The sequence below is a fragment of the Melopsittacus undulatus genome, chromosome 5 (genome assembly GCF_012275295.1).
Source record: "Melopsittacus undulatus isolate bMelUnd1 chromosome 5, bMelUnd1.mat.Z, whole genome shotgun sequence".
Taxonomy (NCBI): Eukaryota; Metazoa; Chordata; class Aves; order Psittaciformes; family Psittaculidae; genus Melopsittacus; species Melopsittacus undulatus.
The window spans coordinates 5,660,325-5,680,532 of NC_047531.1; the positions used below are offsets into that span (position 1 = coordinate 5,660,325).

At 48.5% G+C, this 20,208-nt stretch overlaps 1 protein-coding gene across 1 annotated transcript in view; it reads left to right on the forward strand.

Annotated features, from left to right (window-relative positions):
* The window catches only part of LOC115947376 (collagen alpha-1(VII) chain-like), a 96,405-nt gene extending 76,500 nt beyond the window's left edge, over nucleotides 1–19,905 (forward strand). Inside the window, exons 73-86 of the mRNA XM_034062895.1 lie at nucleotides 3,215–3,295; nucleotides 4,431–4,484; nucleotides 5,149–5,202; nucleotides 5,912–5,974; nucleotides 6,401–6,463; nucleotides 7,892–8,008; nucleotides 10,451–10,528; nucleotides 11,693–11,746; nucleotides 13,073–13,121; nucleotides 13,952–13,990; nucleotides 15,727–15,913; nucleotides 18,171–18,220; nucleotides 19,226–19,396; nucleotides 19,880–19,905. Of these exons, the coding sequence (XP_033918786.1) occupies nucleotides 3,215–3,295; nucleotides 4,431–4,484; nucleotides 5,149–5,202; nucleotides 5,912–5,974; nucleotides 6,401–6,463; nucleotides 7,892–8,008; nucleotides 10,451–10,528; nucleotides 11,693–11,746; nucleotides 13,073–13,121; nucleotides 13,952–13,990; nucleotides 15,727–15,913; nucleotides 18,171–18,220; nucleotides 19,226–19,396; nucleotides 19,880–19,905 (1,086 nt within the window). The remainder of the gene's footprint in view (nucleotides 1–3,214; nucleotides 3,296–4,430; nucleotides 4,485–5,148; nucleotides 5,203–5,911; nucleotides 5,975–6,400; nucleotides 6,464–7,891; nucleotides 8,009–10,450; nucleotides 10,529–11,692; nucleotides 11,747–13,072; nucleotides 13,122–13,951; nucleotides 13,991–15,726; nucleotides 15,914–18,170; nucleotides 18,221–19,225; nucleotides 19,397–19,879) is intronic.
* Nucleotides 19,906–20,208: the final 303 nt, after the last annotated feature.

A 20,208-nucleotide genomic window follows, 5' to 3' on the forward strand; every position in this document is an offset into this window, starting at 1 on the left:
GGTAAGAGTTGTGGATAGACAAATCTGAAAGGTGCCAACAAGAAAGGTCTATCTTCCTCCCTCATCTGCACAAGAACTTGGGTGAATCCATATGGCATCCCAGTTCTCCTGCCTGCTGAGCAGTGGGTTGTTTTGAGACAGAGGAGAGGAAAGGTGCAGAGTGGGGTTCTGCCCCAGGCTTGACAAGAGGTGCATTTGGCCACTCAGAGTGGGAAAAGCCATCTCCTAAGAAGTTATTTCCCTGGGAGGGTGTCTTGATGCCTCCTGAGCACTTCTGTTGAGTCCAGGCTGGCCAAAGGGAAGTTTGTCAGCCAGATCTTGTGGAATCTCTGCCTAGGATACCTTGGAGTCTTTGCAGGAGCATGTCAGGCTGACCCATCTCTGAGATGTAGTGACTGAGAACATATGCACATTATGGCTGTGAGGGCCAATGACATCAAGAAAGGATTCTGGGGGGAGGATGCTCAGAACTGCATCAGATAATTGTGAACAGGACAGGCTAGACAAAAGACACAGCAGGGAAGGGATAAAAACACAGATGGAACTCTGAGGTTGAGACTCCCAGCTCATTCGTATGCATCATCCCATCAAATATTGAGCACCGAAGCCCAGGAGATGGGAAACCTTTAAGCAGAGGTTGCAGCCTACACTGGGGCTTGGGAATGCATTAGTCCTTTGATGTGCATCTTCAAACAGATTGATCCTTTCAGGGCATGCCTGGGGGGGATGTTTCTGCTGATGAGTTTCCCACTTTCCCAGGATGTCCCAGCTAATTCCCCAGCTTGTTCATCTGAGTGGAAGTGAGGAGCCTGGAGACAAGGCAGGCTCCTCCCTGGCTCCAGCCCAAAGCTTCGCAGGAATCTGTGCCTGGAAGCATTGATCCTCGGCTGCTCCAAGACGTCTTTGCGTCAACAGGCAACGCTCAGCACTTATGACTAAGCCTCTGCGTTGCTCTGCCTTCGTGGTACCCGGTGCCTCTGCAGTTAAATGAAGTCTGTTCCAAGCAACACTTTAATAACAGAACCAAATAGCAAGAGCCATTTCCAGTACTCCAGTAATTGCCTTTAAACTACCATTTGACGAGCTTTATTGCCCAGCAGAACATGGAATGTAAATCGGAGGGAACAAATCTTCATTCAGCCTCTTTCTCTTGCTTGGTCTCAGATGTTTTCCTCTTCCTCTGTTAGTTTGGGGTTTTTTTCCTTCTATTCTGTCTTTTTCTTGTCCTTGGTGCAGATGGTCTTGAAAAGCATCACCCCTCTCACCTGCTTCCCCTCCAAGATGAAGCAGGGACAGATCTGCTTTCACGTCCAAGCCTTATGATAAAACCCTTTAACCTGCTTCCCCTCCAAGATGAAGCAGGGACAGATCTGCTTTCACGTCCAAGCCTTATGATAAAACCCTTTAACCTGCTTCCCTTCCCAGCTGAAGCAGGGACAGAGCTGCTGTCATGCCCAAGCCTTATTATAAACCTTCTAGTCCATATGACTATGTATTTTCAGCCCATGATGAGTAGGAGTCCACCTACAGGAAGATAAGACCCAAGTCAAAAACTTGCTTATGATTACTGGACCGAATAGGTATGGCTTAGACCCAGCTGCCTTTCAGGCTACCAGCACATACTGTGAGCTTAACTCTTCCTAAAGCCATTTGAGCTCTTTTCAGGTCAAAGCAGGCAAGAAGCCTCTCATGATCTAAGGCAGACAGAAAGAGCTGGACACACGCAGGTAAAGAAGCACTGAAAAACAAGGAAAGGAAATACCTTTTCACAGTAAGCACAGGAAAACAAGGAAATGTCTTTTCTTTCCTTGATTTCCTTCTCCACAAGACACTGGGGATAACCTAGGGAAATATTAAAGCAAATTTGGAAATCTCTATTTAGTGTCAGGTTCCTTCAGGATCAAGCAGTGCTCAAGAATAAGCTTTTTAGCCCATGCCCTCAAATACAGGTGTATAAATCCCTGGCCAGATGGATCTGTACCCAGTTCACAGCTATCTCAAAACCATGAGGCACTTGAAGGTATCTTGGGCTGGTGAGCTTTAACCATCAAGCCAAAAGGTTTATTACCTTCCTAGCAAACAGAGAAGCTCTGATTAGCTGGGGTTTTATGGTCCATTTACTTCCTCAGATGGAGCAATATATTGATCATGTGAATAAATAGTTACCAGTAAATAAAGAGCTTGCACAAGGTGTTTGTGCCTGATGTGTAGGCAGAGCTTGAGGAACATGGACTTTTATACCTGGGAATGAGAAGGTAATGGCTCTGTCCTTGTGGTCAGGTACAGCACCATCCCACCCGGGTGTCTCTGAGATGTTTGCTTGTCACTGTGGTTGTGTTTGAAGTGTTCATTTGCCACTAAAAGGAGGAGTAATTTGATGCACAAATCTGGCGGCTGATTTTTTTACTGTATTTTTGGGTAATAAATGTGTTTCCTTTCAACAACCAGCTGCAAATGAATCCCAAGTGGAGAACGTCGCTTGTTCATCTCCCAATCAGCTTAAACAGCCAATTCATTCTCTGAATGAGCACAGCCCTGTGCAATCAGTGTCTTAAATGGGGATAAATCCAATTTCATCTCACATCCAGGCTCTGAAAACTACCATGAAAATTGGCCAGAATGGATGAGTAAACTGTGGGAACCTTGCAGAAACACAAAGGGCATTTCCAATAGCTTTCAGTTTGCTACCAAAGCAGTAGGAGACCCTTTGCAAAGAGGCCCCAATGCTGGATGTGGCTCCAGTGTGTGGGCTGGGTGAAGATCTCTCTTTGGGCTCTCAACTACCCAGATGGGAGATCTCTCAACTGCAGCTGTGAGCAACATCACACTTGGGTCCCTCATTCACCAAACCAGATTTCACCACCCAGCGTTGCTTCCCTCGGGTTCAAAGCCATCACCACCTAAATTCTCTTGGCCCAGGACTACTCTTCAGCTGCTACATGCCTCTGTTTCCCAAGCTGTAGTTGTATCAATTCACAGGTTGCATTTGCTAGTGGCTTACAAGCTTGTGAGGAATGGGTTCTAAATCCCAGCCTCGGGTCTTGGTGCTAGTATTAAGGTATTAAGTGTTAGGATTAAGGTATTAAGGTAGCTTCTGACCTCTGACTGCAGGAACATGCAACCCAGGCTATTGAGTCTGCATCCTGATGACTGTCCTCAGCCACCTTCCCTGCAAGAGCTGACACAGAATGCATTTCTCTCCTCTTTCTGGCAGGGTGCAGCAGGTCTCAATGGGCAGAACGGACACAAGGGAGCCAAAGGTGACAGAGGCCTTCAGGGGGAGAAGGGGAAGCCGGTGAGTAGCAGGGAAGGATGTGGTTCATTTGGGAGGTGGAAAGAGGCTCTGTGCCTTTCTTGAATCCATACCTTTCTCCTTCCATACCTTGTGTGTCTCAATACTGGAGCCAAGTTCTTGCTCAGGGTCTTTCCATCACTCCCTAAACATCCTAGAGAAATCTCTAGTGCACATCCTGGCCTGATGTTTAGGAGGAACCATTCTCTGGATGCCAACAGAGAATCCATGTCTCTAGCAGCAGACTTAAGTTTCCCCCTGTTTTCCAGCATGAGTTTTCCTTTGTTACATACCCAGGCCTAAATTTCAAGTTCCTTCATGTACCAGGTCCAGTTCTCCTCGGTTCTGATCTGCCTGATGCAGGGAGCAGTGAGCAAAGCAATCATTTGCTAAAGCCCTTGTGGAAGAGCTGTCTCTGTCTCATGACAAAAGACCTCCCTTGTCCCCAGATAAGTTTCTGCACATGGATGGGACTTAGCCCCCTTATTACTGAAAACACATCTCCAAAGGGATTCCTGGTGGGAATATGCCTTCACTTTCTGGAAACAAGCTGAAATCTGCTGGTGTTTTTCTCCTTTGTTTTCCCATGAGAGAGAAGAAAACAGTAGAAGATTTTGGGAGGGAGCAGGAAAGAAAGACCTCACTGAAAGTAATGAGCATCCTCTAGATCATTCAGGTAGTGCCTGAAGGATCCAGGCTTTGAGTGACAGCCTGTATTTCCACAGGCAGTGACCAACAGAATTGCTGAGTGAGACCATCTTAGCATCCCCATAGTGCAGGTCCTTGTGATTGTAGCCACTCCATTGATCAGTTTGCAAACCTCAGTAACATCCACTCCAACACACAGATCCTCATGGGTCATTGCCTAAATGTTGCCCATTGTAAGCTACAGACCCTGTGGAGACTCATCACAGCACTTGTCCCACTTCACTAGCAGCACTGTCACAGTCATCCATCTTCTGCAAGGTCATTCCCTGTCCCACCACAGAGCTGGTTGCATTGCTGGTATCATCTGCTGATTTTCAAGGACTTCTGGTGATTAAAAGCACGATGTAAGTGCAATGTGATGCTATCACCAGGGCCATATCCTTTACCTTTCAGGCTGTGCATGGTACACATGTCTTCTTTTTTTATGCAGGGAGGAAAAGGTGATGCTGGGACCACTGGTGACATGGGGCAGAAAGGAGCAAAGGTAGGAGATGGGTGAGATCCTGTAAGATCTCCATCCTTGGAGATATTCAAAAGCTGTCTGAACATGGTCCTCAGCAACCAGCTTTATATGGCTCTGCTTGAGCAGGGTGGGTTGGATAAGATAGTGTGAGGTATTCCTGCCCATGGCAGAGGGTTGGAACTGAGTGATCTTAAGGTCCTTTCCAGCCCAAACCATTCTATGAGCCTAAGATGTCCTTCAGAGCTTCCTCCCAACATCAACCATTCCATGATCCTGTGAATCAGAGGTTTGGGCAAGCTGGGAAGAGAGCTCAAGCTGCAAGCTGCAGTGAGGCTGATGAGGAAGGATGCTCTGAGCAAAGGAACAGCTTGAAGCTTGACATAGAGCAATCTGCTCCATTGTGCAGGCACACAGGGGATGCTCTGGGCCTCCAGCATCATCCAGCATCCTACAACTACAGCTAAATCCTACCCAGTGCTGCACCACTGACAGGGTGATTATAGGAAGGACTTCCCCAAGCCTTCCCTGTGGGGTGCAGGTGTAGAAAGACCCTTCAGAACAACGAGTAGCAATAGTAGACCATAGTAGCAACTACATTGGAGTTAACCATGTGTACACATGGAGTCCCTCACTGCTTCCCTCACCTTGACTGAACATCACCACCTATGATCTGCTTTATCCTCAGGGCTTACGAGGGCTTCCAGGACGCCCTGGAGCTCCCGGAGCCAAAGGCATTAAGGTGAGCTAAGCCCAGCTTTCCATCCTGCTTTTGCTGCCCCACTTCCAGCAGTGTTTCCCACTCATCCCAGCATAATGTTATGCATGAAGAAGCCACCCTCACTCTGACACAAGTCCCACTTGGTGGGATATGGTCGTGCAGAGCAGGCAGCAGTGGATGGAGAGGTTTTAAGGCTTGAAGGGAACTTCATGATAATCTGGACTAAAAAAACCCAGACCTTGCCCAAATCCCCTCCTGCCCTGTGGCTTAGCAACTGCCTGGACTCAATTTGCAATCAGTGCTGGGCACATCACTTTGGCTGTCAGCATCATTAGACCTTCCTCTATAAACAGGGATAATGGTCTTTTCATGAAGGGCTTTGGAAAGCTTGATAAGAACTAAGGGAGCTGTTAATAGCTGAGCTGTTGGGATGTGGTGGTGTTATTATTGTTGCTGTTATTAATATTTGCCTTCATTGGCCTATTGGGTAAATGAAGCACTGTTCAGTGGGTTTCTCACCTACTTTATTGTAGGTGGGCTTAGAGTTGGGACAGTCTAGCATTTATACTGGTCTGAAGTAAGGCTTTGCTTATACTTAGGTTTCTGTTACCAGGAGTGTCATTCTGTTCCCCCTCAAGTAGTGCTCAACCTTGGCTTTTTGGGGCCAGTTTTCCCAATGTTGTAGGAGTTGTTTGTGCTTACAGCACATCCTCTGCTGTTTCATCCACAGGGAGAAACTGGCAGTCCTGGAAAACCAGGGATCCCAGGATCAGATGGACCGTATGGACCAAAGGTATGTAAATGAGGCATCTCCTAGAAGTAAGAGGCTTCCAAAAAGCTTTGCAAATGCCACAAATCCACCTCTGCAATGTGCTAATTCCTTTCAAAGGGCACAAATGGGGTTATTCTGGATCTTTTCCTGTAAGCCAACATAGATCTGAGTGAAGGTGCTTCGATACTGAAGTAGGGACCCCTTCACTCACCTCTGCAAGACTCAACCATGTTCATCCACCCCATCCCTGATGCTCCACAGGCATCATTGCACATGTCAAGTAATGGAGCTTCTTAATGTGATTTCCTTGTTTCCTTGGGTACCACCAATGCACAGGCTCAGAGACCCAGTACATAATAGTGTAATCTGAAGAAAAACTCGTTCATGCAGCAATTTGCAACCTTGCCAAGTCCACACTGGTCATGATTTTATCTTGGCTCGTTCCAGGGTGAACAGGGAGCATCAGGGGATGATGGTGCCTCAGGGATTCCTGGAGAGAAAGGAGAAAAGGTCAGTGCTTACCAAACTGTACCAAGCTGCTGTTTATAGAAGGATAAATCTCACATCCATCAGGTGGAGTTAACAGAGTTACACACTTTCTGCATCATAGGTACCCATTCCAGTGGTCAAATGTTAACTGGCTGGAGCATTAAAGGTCCCTTCCAACCCAAACTCTTCTTTGACTCAATGCTTAAGGCTGGAACTGCAGGTGGAAAGGGCAGGAGATGGGAGGTTTCCTTAAAACTCACCTTTGCCCATGTATGAAACCCCAGGAGGAAACCTGCTTAATGTGAGGAAAACCATCCAAACCCCTCTTGGGATCAGTTGTTGGCGTTTATTCAACACCACCAAGCCCAGGATAAAGGGTGTCTGGGATGCTGTGGGGCAGAAAAGCTGGATAATGCTGGACACAGGGATGCAGTAGTGGGAAAGGTCTCCAAGCTGACCTGTTCCTGGTCTCTGCTCTCAACTCCATGAGGAATCCCCACCATGGTTGTCCCCCTCCCATCTTCTTTCTCCACATTGCTTAATTTTCCATTTTCTTCCCTAAAAGATCAAGTCTAAAATGTGTACCTTTCCATGGAGGGAAAAAGTAGGGTTTCAGTTAAAAAAGGAAACTAGACAATAATCCCAGCAGCCTCCATCAAGTGTTCTGGCATTTTCCAGCCCCTCAAGCCCTTCTCCCATTCAGCTCCACCATCTGGTGTCCATCTGATTTGGGATCTTAAAGAATTTACTGCTTTTATTGATAACAACACTTATGGTCATCACTCTGCAATAGTCATCTGTGTTGAACACTAAGGGTTCTTCTGTTGTCAAGCAACCCTTCTAGCTCACTGAGCCTCTGAGCTATGAATGGTTGGAGGCTGGGAGGTCATTTCCTGGGTAATATCACTCCCTTCCTCTCCTGTTCTTCTCCTCTCCCACAAACATCTGCTTTCAGCCACTGCTGCAGGTTGGGTGTTGGGTTAACTGGAGGGCTTTCCTTCTGCTGTGGTTCATGGGAGCCTTTTCCATTCCTGCACATCTGTACCATTCACAGTGGTGCAGGTGATGGGGAAATTCATAGCCCAGCTCATGGTAACTTCCATTCCCCTCCTTGGGAGTCATTGTTTTCCCCAAGTTTACAGACTAAAGGATTCTGCTTACATGTGCAGAGAGAGTTGTGCATTAGATATCATTAAGCAGCATCCCAGAGAGGGGGTGCCTATGTCTCACCAAGCAGTGAGGTGCCTTCGGGACAAGTAAAGGGGAAGAGCAAAGCTAAAGTGATCTCTACCATACAACTGGTGCTCTGTTAATAGCACAACAATAGGAGACAAAGTAGGATACAAGTGGTCTCCTCTTATTGCAATGCCATGGAAGTATTTGGGTGATACTTGGCTGGCCTGTCTCTATAACCAGCTGTGCTTCAACTGCTCTGTTGGTGATTCTTAGGGGACCAAGGGAGTTCCTGGCTTGGGAGGCTTCAAAGGACAAATGGGATGGCCTGGGAAGACTGGAGTCACTGGACCAGAAGGGCCTCAAGGGCCACAGGGTGAGCCAGGGCCACAGGTGAGCATGCCCTGAACCATGGTGAGATCTGCACCTTACATCCTTATGCGGCACAGCACCCCAGATGTGTCCCCATGTCACCATGTCCACATACATCATCCCTCCCCTTACAAGCTGATGTGTCCCACATTGAGATGGCTGTAAAGTCTGTTGTATTTCTGTGGGATCTTGACCAAGTTACTTCATTTATTGGTGCATTTATCACCAGAGATTCATTTCTTTGTCCTTTCCTCTCTTCTTTACCTCTCTGCAGTGTGAGATGTGACCTCTCAGTCAAGAAAGGAAGGCTGATAATTTCATGTTAGCTGGGCATTAAATGCACCTTTCCTGTTGTTAATTATGTGGGATCAGGATGCCAAGGCTTCGGAAGGAGCTAGTGGCTTTCAGCCCCTGTTTGTGGGCCACCCTTAATGAGTGTTTTTGCATGCAAGGCATGCTGTGCACCTTTTAAATGTGACAAAAAGACTTTGAAACAAAACATGTTAATGCTGTTGATGAGCAGGAGCACTCTGCCCCCAGATCCTATGGTAATGAGGAGTGTCCTGCTGCTGCCAGCACAATGCAGAGGGGAAGGTGATAGAGATTAATGCTGAACACCTGCCCTTAGATAGCATCCATTAAGTAATGAAGGACTTGTCAAGTGAAAGAGGACTGGAAATGAAAATACCTTTCTCATCTGTGCTGAGCGTCAGGCTTGGACACGAGAATACATAAATAACATGAAAGAACTGAGAACAAAGGAAAAGCTGGACTTGGGTAACTACCCGAAAGATCACATGCTATCCATAGCGTGAGGATTAGCCCTGGTTTAACTCCTGCCACCCTGAGTCTGGCAGGTATCTGTTGTCCCATGTTTCACCCTTAAGTGATGTATCCCTATAGAAATATGTGTACAGTTTGTAAAATACTTGAGTTTTCCCATTCTAAATGGGAAGTGGAGTGTGCTTTGAAGACAAGGGAAGGAGGTAGAGACTCTGGAAGGATTTCCTGTTATGCCCTGCTGAACTATTCCAGCCAGATACTCCAAACTCTAGTCACCAGTGAATATCCTTCACCAAGTGAGGAGTACATGCAATAACATGGAGAATTTAGGTGATGTGTAACTGCATCTGACAGCTCAGGACTGTGCTGGTAGAGGTACACCAATGAAAATTGCTTTGGCTTTTGAGGATTGAAGTTGGGACCATTCAGACCCAGTTTGAATGAGTCTGGAGCTCATCAGATCAGCTCTCCTGGGTCTCAAAGGTCTCCCTGTCTTCAAGGCATTTGAAGGACTTGGGTGGTGTAAAGGTTCTGTGTAGGCTTTATTGATTCCTAACCTGGTTTTCCCCCATATGGAGAAGAGCATCACGTGTTGGGAAAGCTGTTACCCTGCTCTTTGGAGCCACAAACCAGAATACCCAACACCAGGTTTTAAGTCTTAGGGAAGAAATGATTAAGGAAGAGAAAATGCAGGTGATGCAGCAAGTTGCACTGATGGTCAAACTGAAGGTCTGTATTGTGTCCTGAGACACCATCAAATAAAGGCTTGACCTAGAGCAATCTACTCCATGGTACAAGCGCACAGGGGATGCTCTGGGCCTCCAGCAGCATCCAGCATCCTATAGCTACAGCTGAATCCAACCCAGTGCTTCACAGGTTGATTATAGGAAGGACTGCCCCAAGCCTTCCCCTATAGGGTGCAGGTGTAGAAAGACCTTTCCAGAACAGCAAGAAGTGGACTAGCTCCAGTTTCAGACCATAGCAGCAGCATCATTCTTCTTCCTCTTGCTCCACATGGGGTACCTTGCAATGAAAAATGTATCAAAGGAATCACAGAGAGGAGGAAGGAGTCAAAAGTATGAGATCCCCTCATGCATGTTTAAACAGGCTGGAAGTTTTTCTGTTAGCAGCTACAAGCACTGCATGCTCAGAAAGCTGTGTATGAGATAACAAATGGCTTTTGTTTGGATGCTGATTAAAGAGGGACTGTGAGATGCCACTTCCTACACCCACACTGTTACTGCTCTTCTCCCTAGATTAAAAGAGAAAGTCCGTGGGTCTGAGCTGCAGCAGTGAGGTTACCCTCATTTCTAATGTGGGAGGGGATTATCTCCATCTGCAAGGCCTTCTCCTCCTGCTGAGGCTGTTTCTTGAATCAGTGCTGGGACAAACAGAGTGTAAGAGGGAAAACTGCCTTCTGCACCTGTAGCATCCATCCTTTCTGCAGGGAGGGACCACAGGAAGCACTGTGTGGTTGCCCAAGGTAGAAGGGACAAAGCCCAGGGCTGTGACCCATCATATCTGATCTATCTGGGAAGCATCTGAGATCCAGAGGGCTCTGAGTGTCTTCTGCTACTGATGCCCATGTTGGGCTTTAGGGGGGAGAACCCCAGCTGATCCTGTGGGGTATCTCTAGAGGGTACTTAGACATCGCTAACTGAGCTCTGCTCTTCTCTCTAGGGTCCACGAGGGAAAAGAGGGAAATCTCAGCTCTGCCTTAGGGGACCACCAGGCGTGGATGGGCAGAAAGGAGAAAGGGTCAGTATGGGTATAAGCCTCCCAGTGAGGTTCCTCACAGAGCTCTGCACTGGGGCTGGAGGGACCATGGATGTTCAGGGTTGTGTTTCTTGCAACCACAAAAGCACAGAGAGCATTTTACTCCCAAACACCAGGATACTGGATATCCACCAGGCACTGGATATGGGCAATGCTGACCACACTTCTACCTCCAACAGGGGCAACTGCTGTGAGCTCCATGGGCTGCCTGTTGTTTTATGTAAGACTTCCATAAACCATCATATTTTGGGTCAGCACTATGCTTACTATGGCAGACCAAGATGGTATTCAATGCAGTACCTCACTACAGAAGGGCAATGCTCAACCTTTTAATGCACATCAAAGAATACAAACAAGAGTTTAATCTCCACATCCCAACCTGCAACCCATGTTCTGGGTCAATCCTTACGGGCTGCCAACACTGACTCAAGGGCTTTTTGCATCAGGACATGGCATTGTATTAGCTCCATGGGTTGGTAGAGGGTAATGTGATTTCTCCTCACTCTCCAGCCCTTATAAGCAAGCGTGGATTGAGAAAAATGACCCTCACAGCTTTAATTTAGATCATGCTTCCTGTGCTCCTTTTCCTTTAATGTTTTTTAGTATTTTTAATCAACAAATCCAGTTTTCAGCAGTTCTGAGAGGAAAATTGGCCAAGGTATTTTCTCCTAAGAGGCAAAAAGCCCTATTGGCAAACCTCAGCATCTCCCTCTGTTTCGGTACTGGGACTGCAATCCCAGCCTGGTCTGGTTCCCAAAGGTTCAGATCCTCTCCACACCTCCACCTCAGCCTTTGTGGTCCTTTGTAAATAGCAGAGAAACCTGACTTCAACTGGAGCTGCTTGCATCCTTGTATAGGATGTATAAGGATGCTAACATATCCTTATGGATAAAGCAGCGCTCCCCAAAAACATTGGAGCCTGCATCCAGCTCTCTTGTGTTCATGTTGCCTTGCACATGGATGAGTCCATTCCTTTCTGCTCAGTGAGCTATTCACAGATATCCCTAAAACTTATAGGAAATCATGTAAGCCTTTCTCCCCATCTCCCTCCCCAGCTTATCTTTTCCTCTCTAAGGTGCACTTATTCTTGGAGCATTTAATGGTCAATCTACTGAGCTTTCGTAATGACTTAAGTGTTTTTAACAGGGTGAAAATGGTCCAGCCGGCCAGAAAGGAGAAAAGGGAGGTCCTGGTCTTTCTGTGAGTACTTTAGCTTAAGATCACATCCTATTAGACAGGCTTGAATAGAGAAAATAGGACAAACTGCCCCTAAGAGGTGTAGGGGAGGAGGGAGATGCTGAGAAACAGATTCATTCAGAGAGTATCTGGGAAATGAGAGTGCTGGCCATTACCCAGGACATCAGATGTGCACAGGCTGGGGTGGGAGCAGGGCTGGGCTGGAGGATGCCAAACCCAAGGCACATTTCTCCTCTGCCATCCTCCTTGTGGTGCTTCAAACTCCTTGCAGATAGGATCAGTGCCAATGCCCCAGGGCTGGTAACACAATCCCAGACTGGTTTGGGTTGGAAGGGACCTTAAAGATCATCCGGTTCCAACCCTTTTCCATTGATGAAATACAAAGAAAGAGCAGGAGAGAGAAATGTGCCCCATTTTCAAGATTAGGAAGCTGGTACTGCTGCAAAAGCTGTTGCTTTGCTTATAAATTCTGAAGGAGTGAGTGACCCATATGGGTCAGGACAAAATCTCTGTTGCAGCTCCTCTTAGGGTCCCCATCCTATTGCCTGAGAAAATGTGTTTGGTGCCATTTGACTGATACAACGATGCACTTCCATCTTTCCAGTGTATGAAGGCAAGGCAGCATTAGTTCTAGCATGGGTGTTAGGAGTAAAGATATCCTACATGTGGGCTGATGATGATCCCATATCCCAATGTAGAAAGTGGCCCAAAATTTGACATCTTCCAAAGCATAAGAGGTGGTGACCATGTGAAGTGCAGTAGGACACCAGCCATCGCACATGAAAGATGCTCAGCTGAAACAGGGACCATGAGACTATGCCTCTTTCTATGGGGAATTGTATTAGCTGATAAAGAGGCAGAGAAGAACAAAAGGAGGTGCAGCTACATCTCACCTACATCTAGGGCTACAGCACATTTCCAACCCCTGCCACAGGCAGGGACCCCTTCCACTGGAGCAGCTGCTCCAAGCTCCTGTGTCCAACCTGGCCTTGAACACTGCCAGGGATGGGGCAGCCACAGCTTCTCTGGGCACCCTGTGCCAGCGCCTCAGCACCCTCACAGGGAACAGCTTCTGCCTAAGAGCTCAGCTCAGTCTCCCCTCTCTTGGGCAGGTTCAAGCCATTCCCCTTGGCCTGTCCCTACAGGCCCTTGTCCCAAGCCCCTCTCCAGCTTTCCTGCAGCCCCTTTAGGCACTGGAGCTGCTCTGGGGTCTCCCCTTCAGGAGCCTTCTCTTGTCCAGGCTGCCCCAGCCCAGCTCTCTCAGCCTGGCTCCAGAGCAGAGCTGCTCACTGCTAATCACTGCTAACTCTGCTTTCCCCCATGGCACAGGAGGAAGAGGTGAAGGAGGTGGTGAGGAGCGAGATGAGAGGCAGATGTGGTAAGTTGGCCCCTGAGCTGTGCTTGGGGCCACCCTGTGACACACACCAGCAGCTAAATTGGAGCAATTTGAGTGCTGGCACATGCTGGCTCTGCAGAGCAAATATCACCCATTAGCAGCAAGTGGAGATGCGTCACCTCTCCATGCTCCCAGATGAGTGTGGGCCTCTGGGCTGCCAGGTCTCTGCCATGGTCCTGACTTCCTACTCTAACTCTTAATTCTTTCCCTTTATACCCAGTCTATTCCCACTTATTCCTTTGTTGTTTTGTCAGCAAAGCTTTTCCTCCCTCACCTCCACTTCCCACTGATTGGTGACAGGCATTGAGTTACAGGGGAAGTCTGGAGCTGCATTTTGTCTAATCACAACCTTTCAACTCCTCTCTACTCCTTGACACACAAACCTCTTCATTCTTGTAGTGAAAACTGTCAACCAACACCATAACAGTAACAAACCCCACCACATTAGGGGATCTTTATACCCCAGAATCCCTATATCACAAGGATGGCAGGCTTTGGGGGTCTTGCTTTCCTTGCCCTGCAGAGTCCAGATACCAGGGGGCCATCAGAGAGCTGCCCAACTCCTTGTGGTCTACCTATGGCCAAGGGGTGTTCGGGTTCACCACCACTTGCCATTGAGCTAGTGCCACATTCATTTCTGCCCAGAGATGTTAGGGGTATATCTGAATACTTTGACGAGGGGAAAAAGGATGAAAAGCAGTCCATGAAAGCATGTGATGCCTGTAAAAATGAGGATTTTGTTGGAAAATCTGATTTACATAGGGAAAAAGAAGTAGCAAACAAACTATGTTCTGTATGTTTTATGTTTGCAGATTGTGGAGGTGAGTTGGGAAGGATGCTCATTGAAAGGGGTAAGGCTGCTAATATCTATAGAAATGCATGTGAATTCGTGCAGTAAAGGATATTCTCCTTGTTTCACCAGCCTGAAACTGTAGGTGAAAAGATGTTGCTAAGAACAAGTGTTTTTTCCTGTGATTCAGTGCAGAAGATGACCCTGGATCACCAACTGCTTTTAGACCCTGGCTCTGAAGGGTATTTCTTAGGAGGAATAGGAGAAAACAGGATTGAAAGGGACACCAAGAGGTCTCCTGCTGTTACCCTCTACTTCAAGAGAGGATCAAACTGTTCTTGTCACCCAGCTTTTACAGCTGCACCCATGGGAACACCTCTCCCATACCTGGGATCCTGCCCTTGCCTCAGCCTCCATTTGCTTCTGTGATGTAAATAAATCAGAGCAAGTGAATCCTGCACAGTGAGTGCTCTTGGACACAGCAGCCTCCATGCTCCTGCAAGGAACAACTTTCCTTCATGACTCAGGTGTTACCCAAGGGCCCTGCCTGGTATCTGCCTGGTTGATCCTTCCACCAGGAGCATGTGGTCTTCTCCACCCCTCATGCTCAGAGCATAGAACCACAGAATCCTGGAATGGTTTGGGTTGGAAGGGACCTTAAAGCTCATCCAGTTCAAGCCCTGCCATGGGCAGGGACAACTTCCACTGGAGCAGGTTGTTCCTAATCCCTGTCCAACCTGGCCTTGGACACTGTCAGGGATGGGGCAGCCACAGCTTCTTGCATCATTTAGATAACACAGTGAGTTAACAAAGGAAAGTAAACCCAGATCAAAACCACAGCGGACACACCACAGAACATTAATCTGGGATGGATTCAGTCTGCTGGTCCACAGTGCTTTGAAACAGGTTTCTGGGCTAACTTTGCTTTGCTTTGGATTAACTTTTGGGTGACATGGTCTAGTGTGAGGCATCCCTGCCCATGGCAGGGGGTTGGAACTGGATGATCTTAAGATGCTTTCCAACCCAAACCATTCTATGATTCTATGCAGTCAGGCACCACTGTATCTACTGTCCCGGAGCTGCCAACTCTGTCCATCCACCATAAAGCAGATCTCTTAAAATACCTGCTTTGCTAATGTGCTTCCAGCCTGGTCCACATCATGCTTCTCCCTCAAGACACTGGGCATCAGACGTACCCAGTATGAAGGATGATGGAACCACAGCTTCAAACACATCCAGACATAGAGCTGGATGTGTACAACTCAGCTTACTCTTCTTGTGGACTCCCAACCTTTGGGTAAACAAGTCCTACCTGAGAAGACAGGCAGTGCTCAGCTCTATCCCATGGAGATGCTGATCCAGCAGCATTTCATTATCCATGTAGTTCTGATTATGACTCTATCCCCACTGACACTGAGGTCCATGCAGTCATGGAGGTCCCAAGGAAGCCCAACACACTTCTAGGGAACCAATTCCTCAAAACCAGGTTTTATTATTACTAAGTTTAGCATACCCCTTGCTGCCTTCCTTGAGAAGACACTAGACAGTACAATGTCTCCTTAACTGCTTGCCCTTCTCTATACTGTATGTGATTTAGCAATAGGTTTCCTATTTTGACCACATACCCCAATGGTCTGTAGGCATTGGCCAACCAACCACAGTGCTGTGACTTGTCTCCCACCCTGTGTTATGCAGTGACAGTCACTTTGTTGAGCTACAACCATTTATCACATCATGGTGCCTTTCAAACTATGGCACCAGATCTCATCCTCACTGATCCAGAGATTAAACCCACAGGTCTGGAGGCAGCTGGAATCAACAGGCAGCTCCAAGGGGATTTTCAGCCTTGGGAGCACACCAGAAGGGATGGTGAAAGCCAGGAGGAAATGTTTAACAGACCCCAGAACATGACCACGTTGGTGACCTCCCTGAAGCCCTTCATGAAGCCTTCACTTATTGCAGGTAAGTGCAGCAGAATGACTGTGTGTTCCCCATCATTCCAGTCATGGCAACCAGAATCTTCTGGAGCATTCCATGAACCCAGTGCTAAAGCCTCTTCCCTGGGACTGGGCAGAAATAAGGCTGTGATGGGATTTACAATGGGGGGGTCCTATGCTGTGATTCCCCTGTGCTCATCTGTGCTCAGAGATGAGGTGAGCTGATACCTCTGGAAGGGATGGTAGGTGAGGAAAAGCCAAGTGTGTGGCCTCACCTTCAAAAGGATGCATGTGAAAGGCTGGGAGGAGGCTGCTGTTTTCAGGCTGATTTTGTCCCTCTCTTCCCATTGTGTCCTTCACAATCTCTAGTAAAGCTTCCTATCAGCCAGAAATTACATCTCTGAGACCAAACACTGGAGCTATTACAGACTATTTCTGCCCAGAGCCTCATGAACCCTTTAATGGGTAAAACTACTGATTACAGCTAATGGGAAAACAACCAGCTCTATTTCTGTCCCTTTGTGTTGCCCAAGGGGGGTGGGGGGGGAAGAGAAGGGCCAAGGTCCTGCCCTGAAGACACATGCAGTATAGATACATCTATACATGGACACCAGTGAGCTTGTGGTATTGCTTCACACTGCATCTACATCTGCACCAGGCAACTGGAGAGGGCAAGAGCATGATCCAAGACTGGATTCACATGTATTATCAAGATCCCAGTAAGATCTTGAGCAGCAGCAGGCAGACAAGCTGCAACCATCATTTTGGGAATGAAGGCTGTTCAGCCATAGGGAGGTAATCTATGTCCTGCTATTTGCCCATGGGCTGGAGGGAGGTTCATGGCTCACACTGTAGGCACAGCTGATGCTAGCATAGGAAGATCCAGGACCACCTTGGGATGCAGTGGGTGTCACAGTGGAAAAGCCCAGGAGATGAGCCTAATGGATACAGAGAAATCCCTTAATGCCTGGCTGAAAACAGACATCTTTGCAGGGAGAGGACAGGATGGGGCAGTTTTAGCTGCCTTTCAGATCACCTACCCTTTCTTCTGACCATGAACCATGGTGAGCATTACAATGAGGGAATTCTTGGCCCAGCTTCATGCAGACTTGATGAGCAGTATGATCCCGTTGGCATAGAGGAGCTACCAGTCAGACATCCTCCTTCTTCTGTCCCCATGGGTTAATGGCTTGTGTGTGGTTTTCCCTGGCCCTATGGGCCTGCCCACTACCTGGGATGCTGATGGAGGCAGCAAGCAGCCTTTGGATGCCAGAGAGGGGCTCTTCATCAGGGACTGTAGTGATAGGCCAAGGGGTGATGGGTTCAAACTGAAACAGGGGAAGTTCAGGTTGGAGATAAGGCAGAAGCTGTTCCCTGTGAGGGTGCTGAGGCGCTGGCACAGGGTGCCCAGAGAAGCTGTGGCTGCCCCATCCCTGGCAGTGTTCAAGGCCAGGTTGGACACAGGGGCTTGGAGCAGCTGCTCCAGTGGAAGGTGTCCCTGCCTGTGGCAGGGGTTGGAGCTGGAGGAGCTTTAAGGTCCCTTCAACCCAAACCATTGATGGTTACCTTTCCCAGAGCCTTGGGAAGAGATTTAAGGCAAACTTGTTGATGATGACCTCTACTTTTCTCCCATGTAATCTCCTAAAGACTAAAACAATCCCACAGATCCAGCTAAGCATAGAACTGGTCTGAAATCACCACCACCTTCCTGTCTCCTGATGTCTGTGTCACACATCGAAGACATCATCCGTCTGGATATAACCTCACTTCATACGAAGGCAGCGTTTGGGATCGGGGCGGTTTCAGACCAATGGGATGTACCACATCTGATTGAATCAGAGCTGCAGCCGTCACCATCCGACAATCCCATTACAGCCCAGATCCGAGGCAGGAGGGCTCATAAATCCCTCTGCTAAGTGATGAGCAGGGATAGGAGCTCCAAATGTTAACAGGATTCTGCAATGGGAGCATTATTGCTGCCAGATTACAATCGTTTCTGGCTTCTCCAAGCCAAAAACTCCAGCCTGACATTTATCTCCTGCAAACAACCACAAATACTTCCATTTTCTCTGACTAACACCCAACCTTTCGGGGTTGTTTAACACCATTAAGACTTTTATTGCTGCCCCTTTCTCCCTCCCTTTGCCTATTGCTCTGTGACATTTATTAAGAGGACTTGTTAACTGGTGGGAAGCCAGAGGAGGCTCAAGTGATCTCTATTTAAATGGTGTCTGATTTGCTTGTGTGCCCTCATTACCTGTGGTTCCCATTTGCTTCCCCAGTGGCTCCCTGGCTGCAGCAGAGAACGGGTCCCTCTCAGCACCAGCGCCGAGAAGCCCACACTCAATTACCAGGTGAGATGCACTGAATTAAGTGGCATTTAGGGAAGTCACTTCCCGGTGGGAAGGGTTTGTTGGCATTGACATCAAGGGGATGTGGTGCTGAAGGAGTTACACATGCCAGCAAACTGTTCAACTCAGAACAAGTGGCTTAAAGGAGCTGGTATTGCCCCAGGGTGTTGAGGTGGTGATGAGCAAACAGGAGAGTGTTCAGTCCCACCAGTGAGAGTCCCCCAAGCAACACCCCAAGTACAGCCACCCCTGCAAAGACATCACCCTGCACAGGACACAAGGGTTAATCACCCCCTTGCAAAGGTCAGACACTACCATGATGGGCAGCACAGGGATGGACAGTGCCATGGAGCAACAAGGAGCTGAGGGACCTGGGGGTTCAGACGGAGAAGAGAAGGCTCAGGGGGGACCTGATGGCTCCCTACAAGTGCCTGCCAGGAGGATGGAGCCAGGAGGGGCTGGGCTCTGCTCCCAAGGAACAAGGGATGGGACAAGAGGAAACGGCCTCAAGCTGCACCAGGGCAGGTTTAGATGGAGCTGAGGAACAATTCCTGCCCCACAGGGTGCTCAGGCATTGGAACAGGCTGCCCAGGGCAGGGCTGCAGGCACCGGCCCTGCAAGTGTTCACACAGCGTGGAGACGAGGCCTCAGTGCCATGGGTTAGGGGTGGCCTTGGCAGGGCTGGGAATGGTTGGGCTGGATGAGCTTAAAGGGCTTTTCCAGCCTGGCTGATTCTGTGATTCTATGTTGGGGATTGCACCAGGGACCTTTGAAGGTCCCTTCCAGCCCAAACTATTCCATGATTCTATACTCATCCCCCTATGGAAATCCAGTGCCAGATGCCTCACCTTGGTCCCTGTTAACCCTTTGCTCTGCCAACCCCATTGCTTTGGGGTAAGATGTTGACTGTGTGGCCTTGGACCAGCCAAGGGGGAGGGTGTCAGTGGCGAAGTGTGGCCTTCTTCCTCCTGGGTCCAACACAGGGTGATTGGGGTTGTTTCCCTGCAGAACCCTGCCTGCAACCCATGGACGAGGGCTCCTGCCAGCACTACACCCTGCTCTGGTATTACCACGCAGAGGCAAACGCCTGCCGGCCCTTCCTCTTCGGGGGATGCCAAGGGAACAGCAACCGCTTCGAGACCAAGAGGAGATGTGAGCAGCAGTGCAGAGACTCAGCAGGTAACGCAGCCCTGAGCCCTCCAACCCTCCTCCTCCTCCAGCCAGCAGGAAACCCATCCACAGTGTACCCACCTCCTCTGGACTTGGTCTGTTGCTGTTGGAGCAAGTCCAGAGGAGGCCACAAGGATGATCAGGGACTGGAGCACCTCCCATATGGAGACAGGCTGAGAACATTGGGGCTGTTGAGCCTGGAGAAGAGAAGCTGCATGGAGACCTCAGAGCAGCTTCCAGTGTCTGAAGGGGGCTACAAGGATGCTGGAGAGGGGCTCTTCATCAGGGACTGCAGTGATAGGACAAGGGGTGATGGTTTCAAACTGAAACAGGAGATTTAGGTTTGATCTAAGGCAGAAGTGCTGAGGGTGCTGAGGCGCTGGCACAGGGTTCCCAGAGAAGTGGTAAGTGCTCAGTTGTGTTCCCATTACCAGGTCTATGGGTTGTGAGGTCAGTGTGTGAGGCTCTAACTGATCTCCATGCTCATCACAGGGGAAATGAGCTTCTGCTGGCCCTGACAGTAATGCAAACACTACTGCTGCCAAGCAGGGCACAAGCTGTGGCAGAAACCAGCCTCCCTAGAAAGATGCTCCCTTCTCAGCATGGATACGACCCCTTGGGGCATCAGGACAATTGCATTAGTTCTCCATAATACATTATAAAAAACCCTCTGGTGAGGTTAATTTTCCCTGTTTCTGAAGAATGTTAAGAAATAGAAAGAAATTAAAGGTGGAGATGTATAATTCCAGGTCCATTTCAGGGTTTTCAGGTGGTTGGGTTTCAGACAGGCGCCTGTTATGCATAAAATCAAGACCATTGCA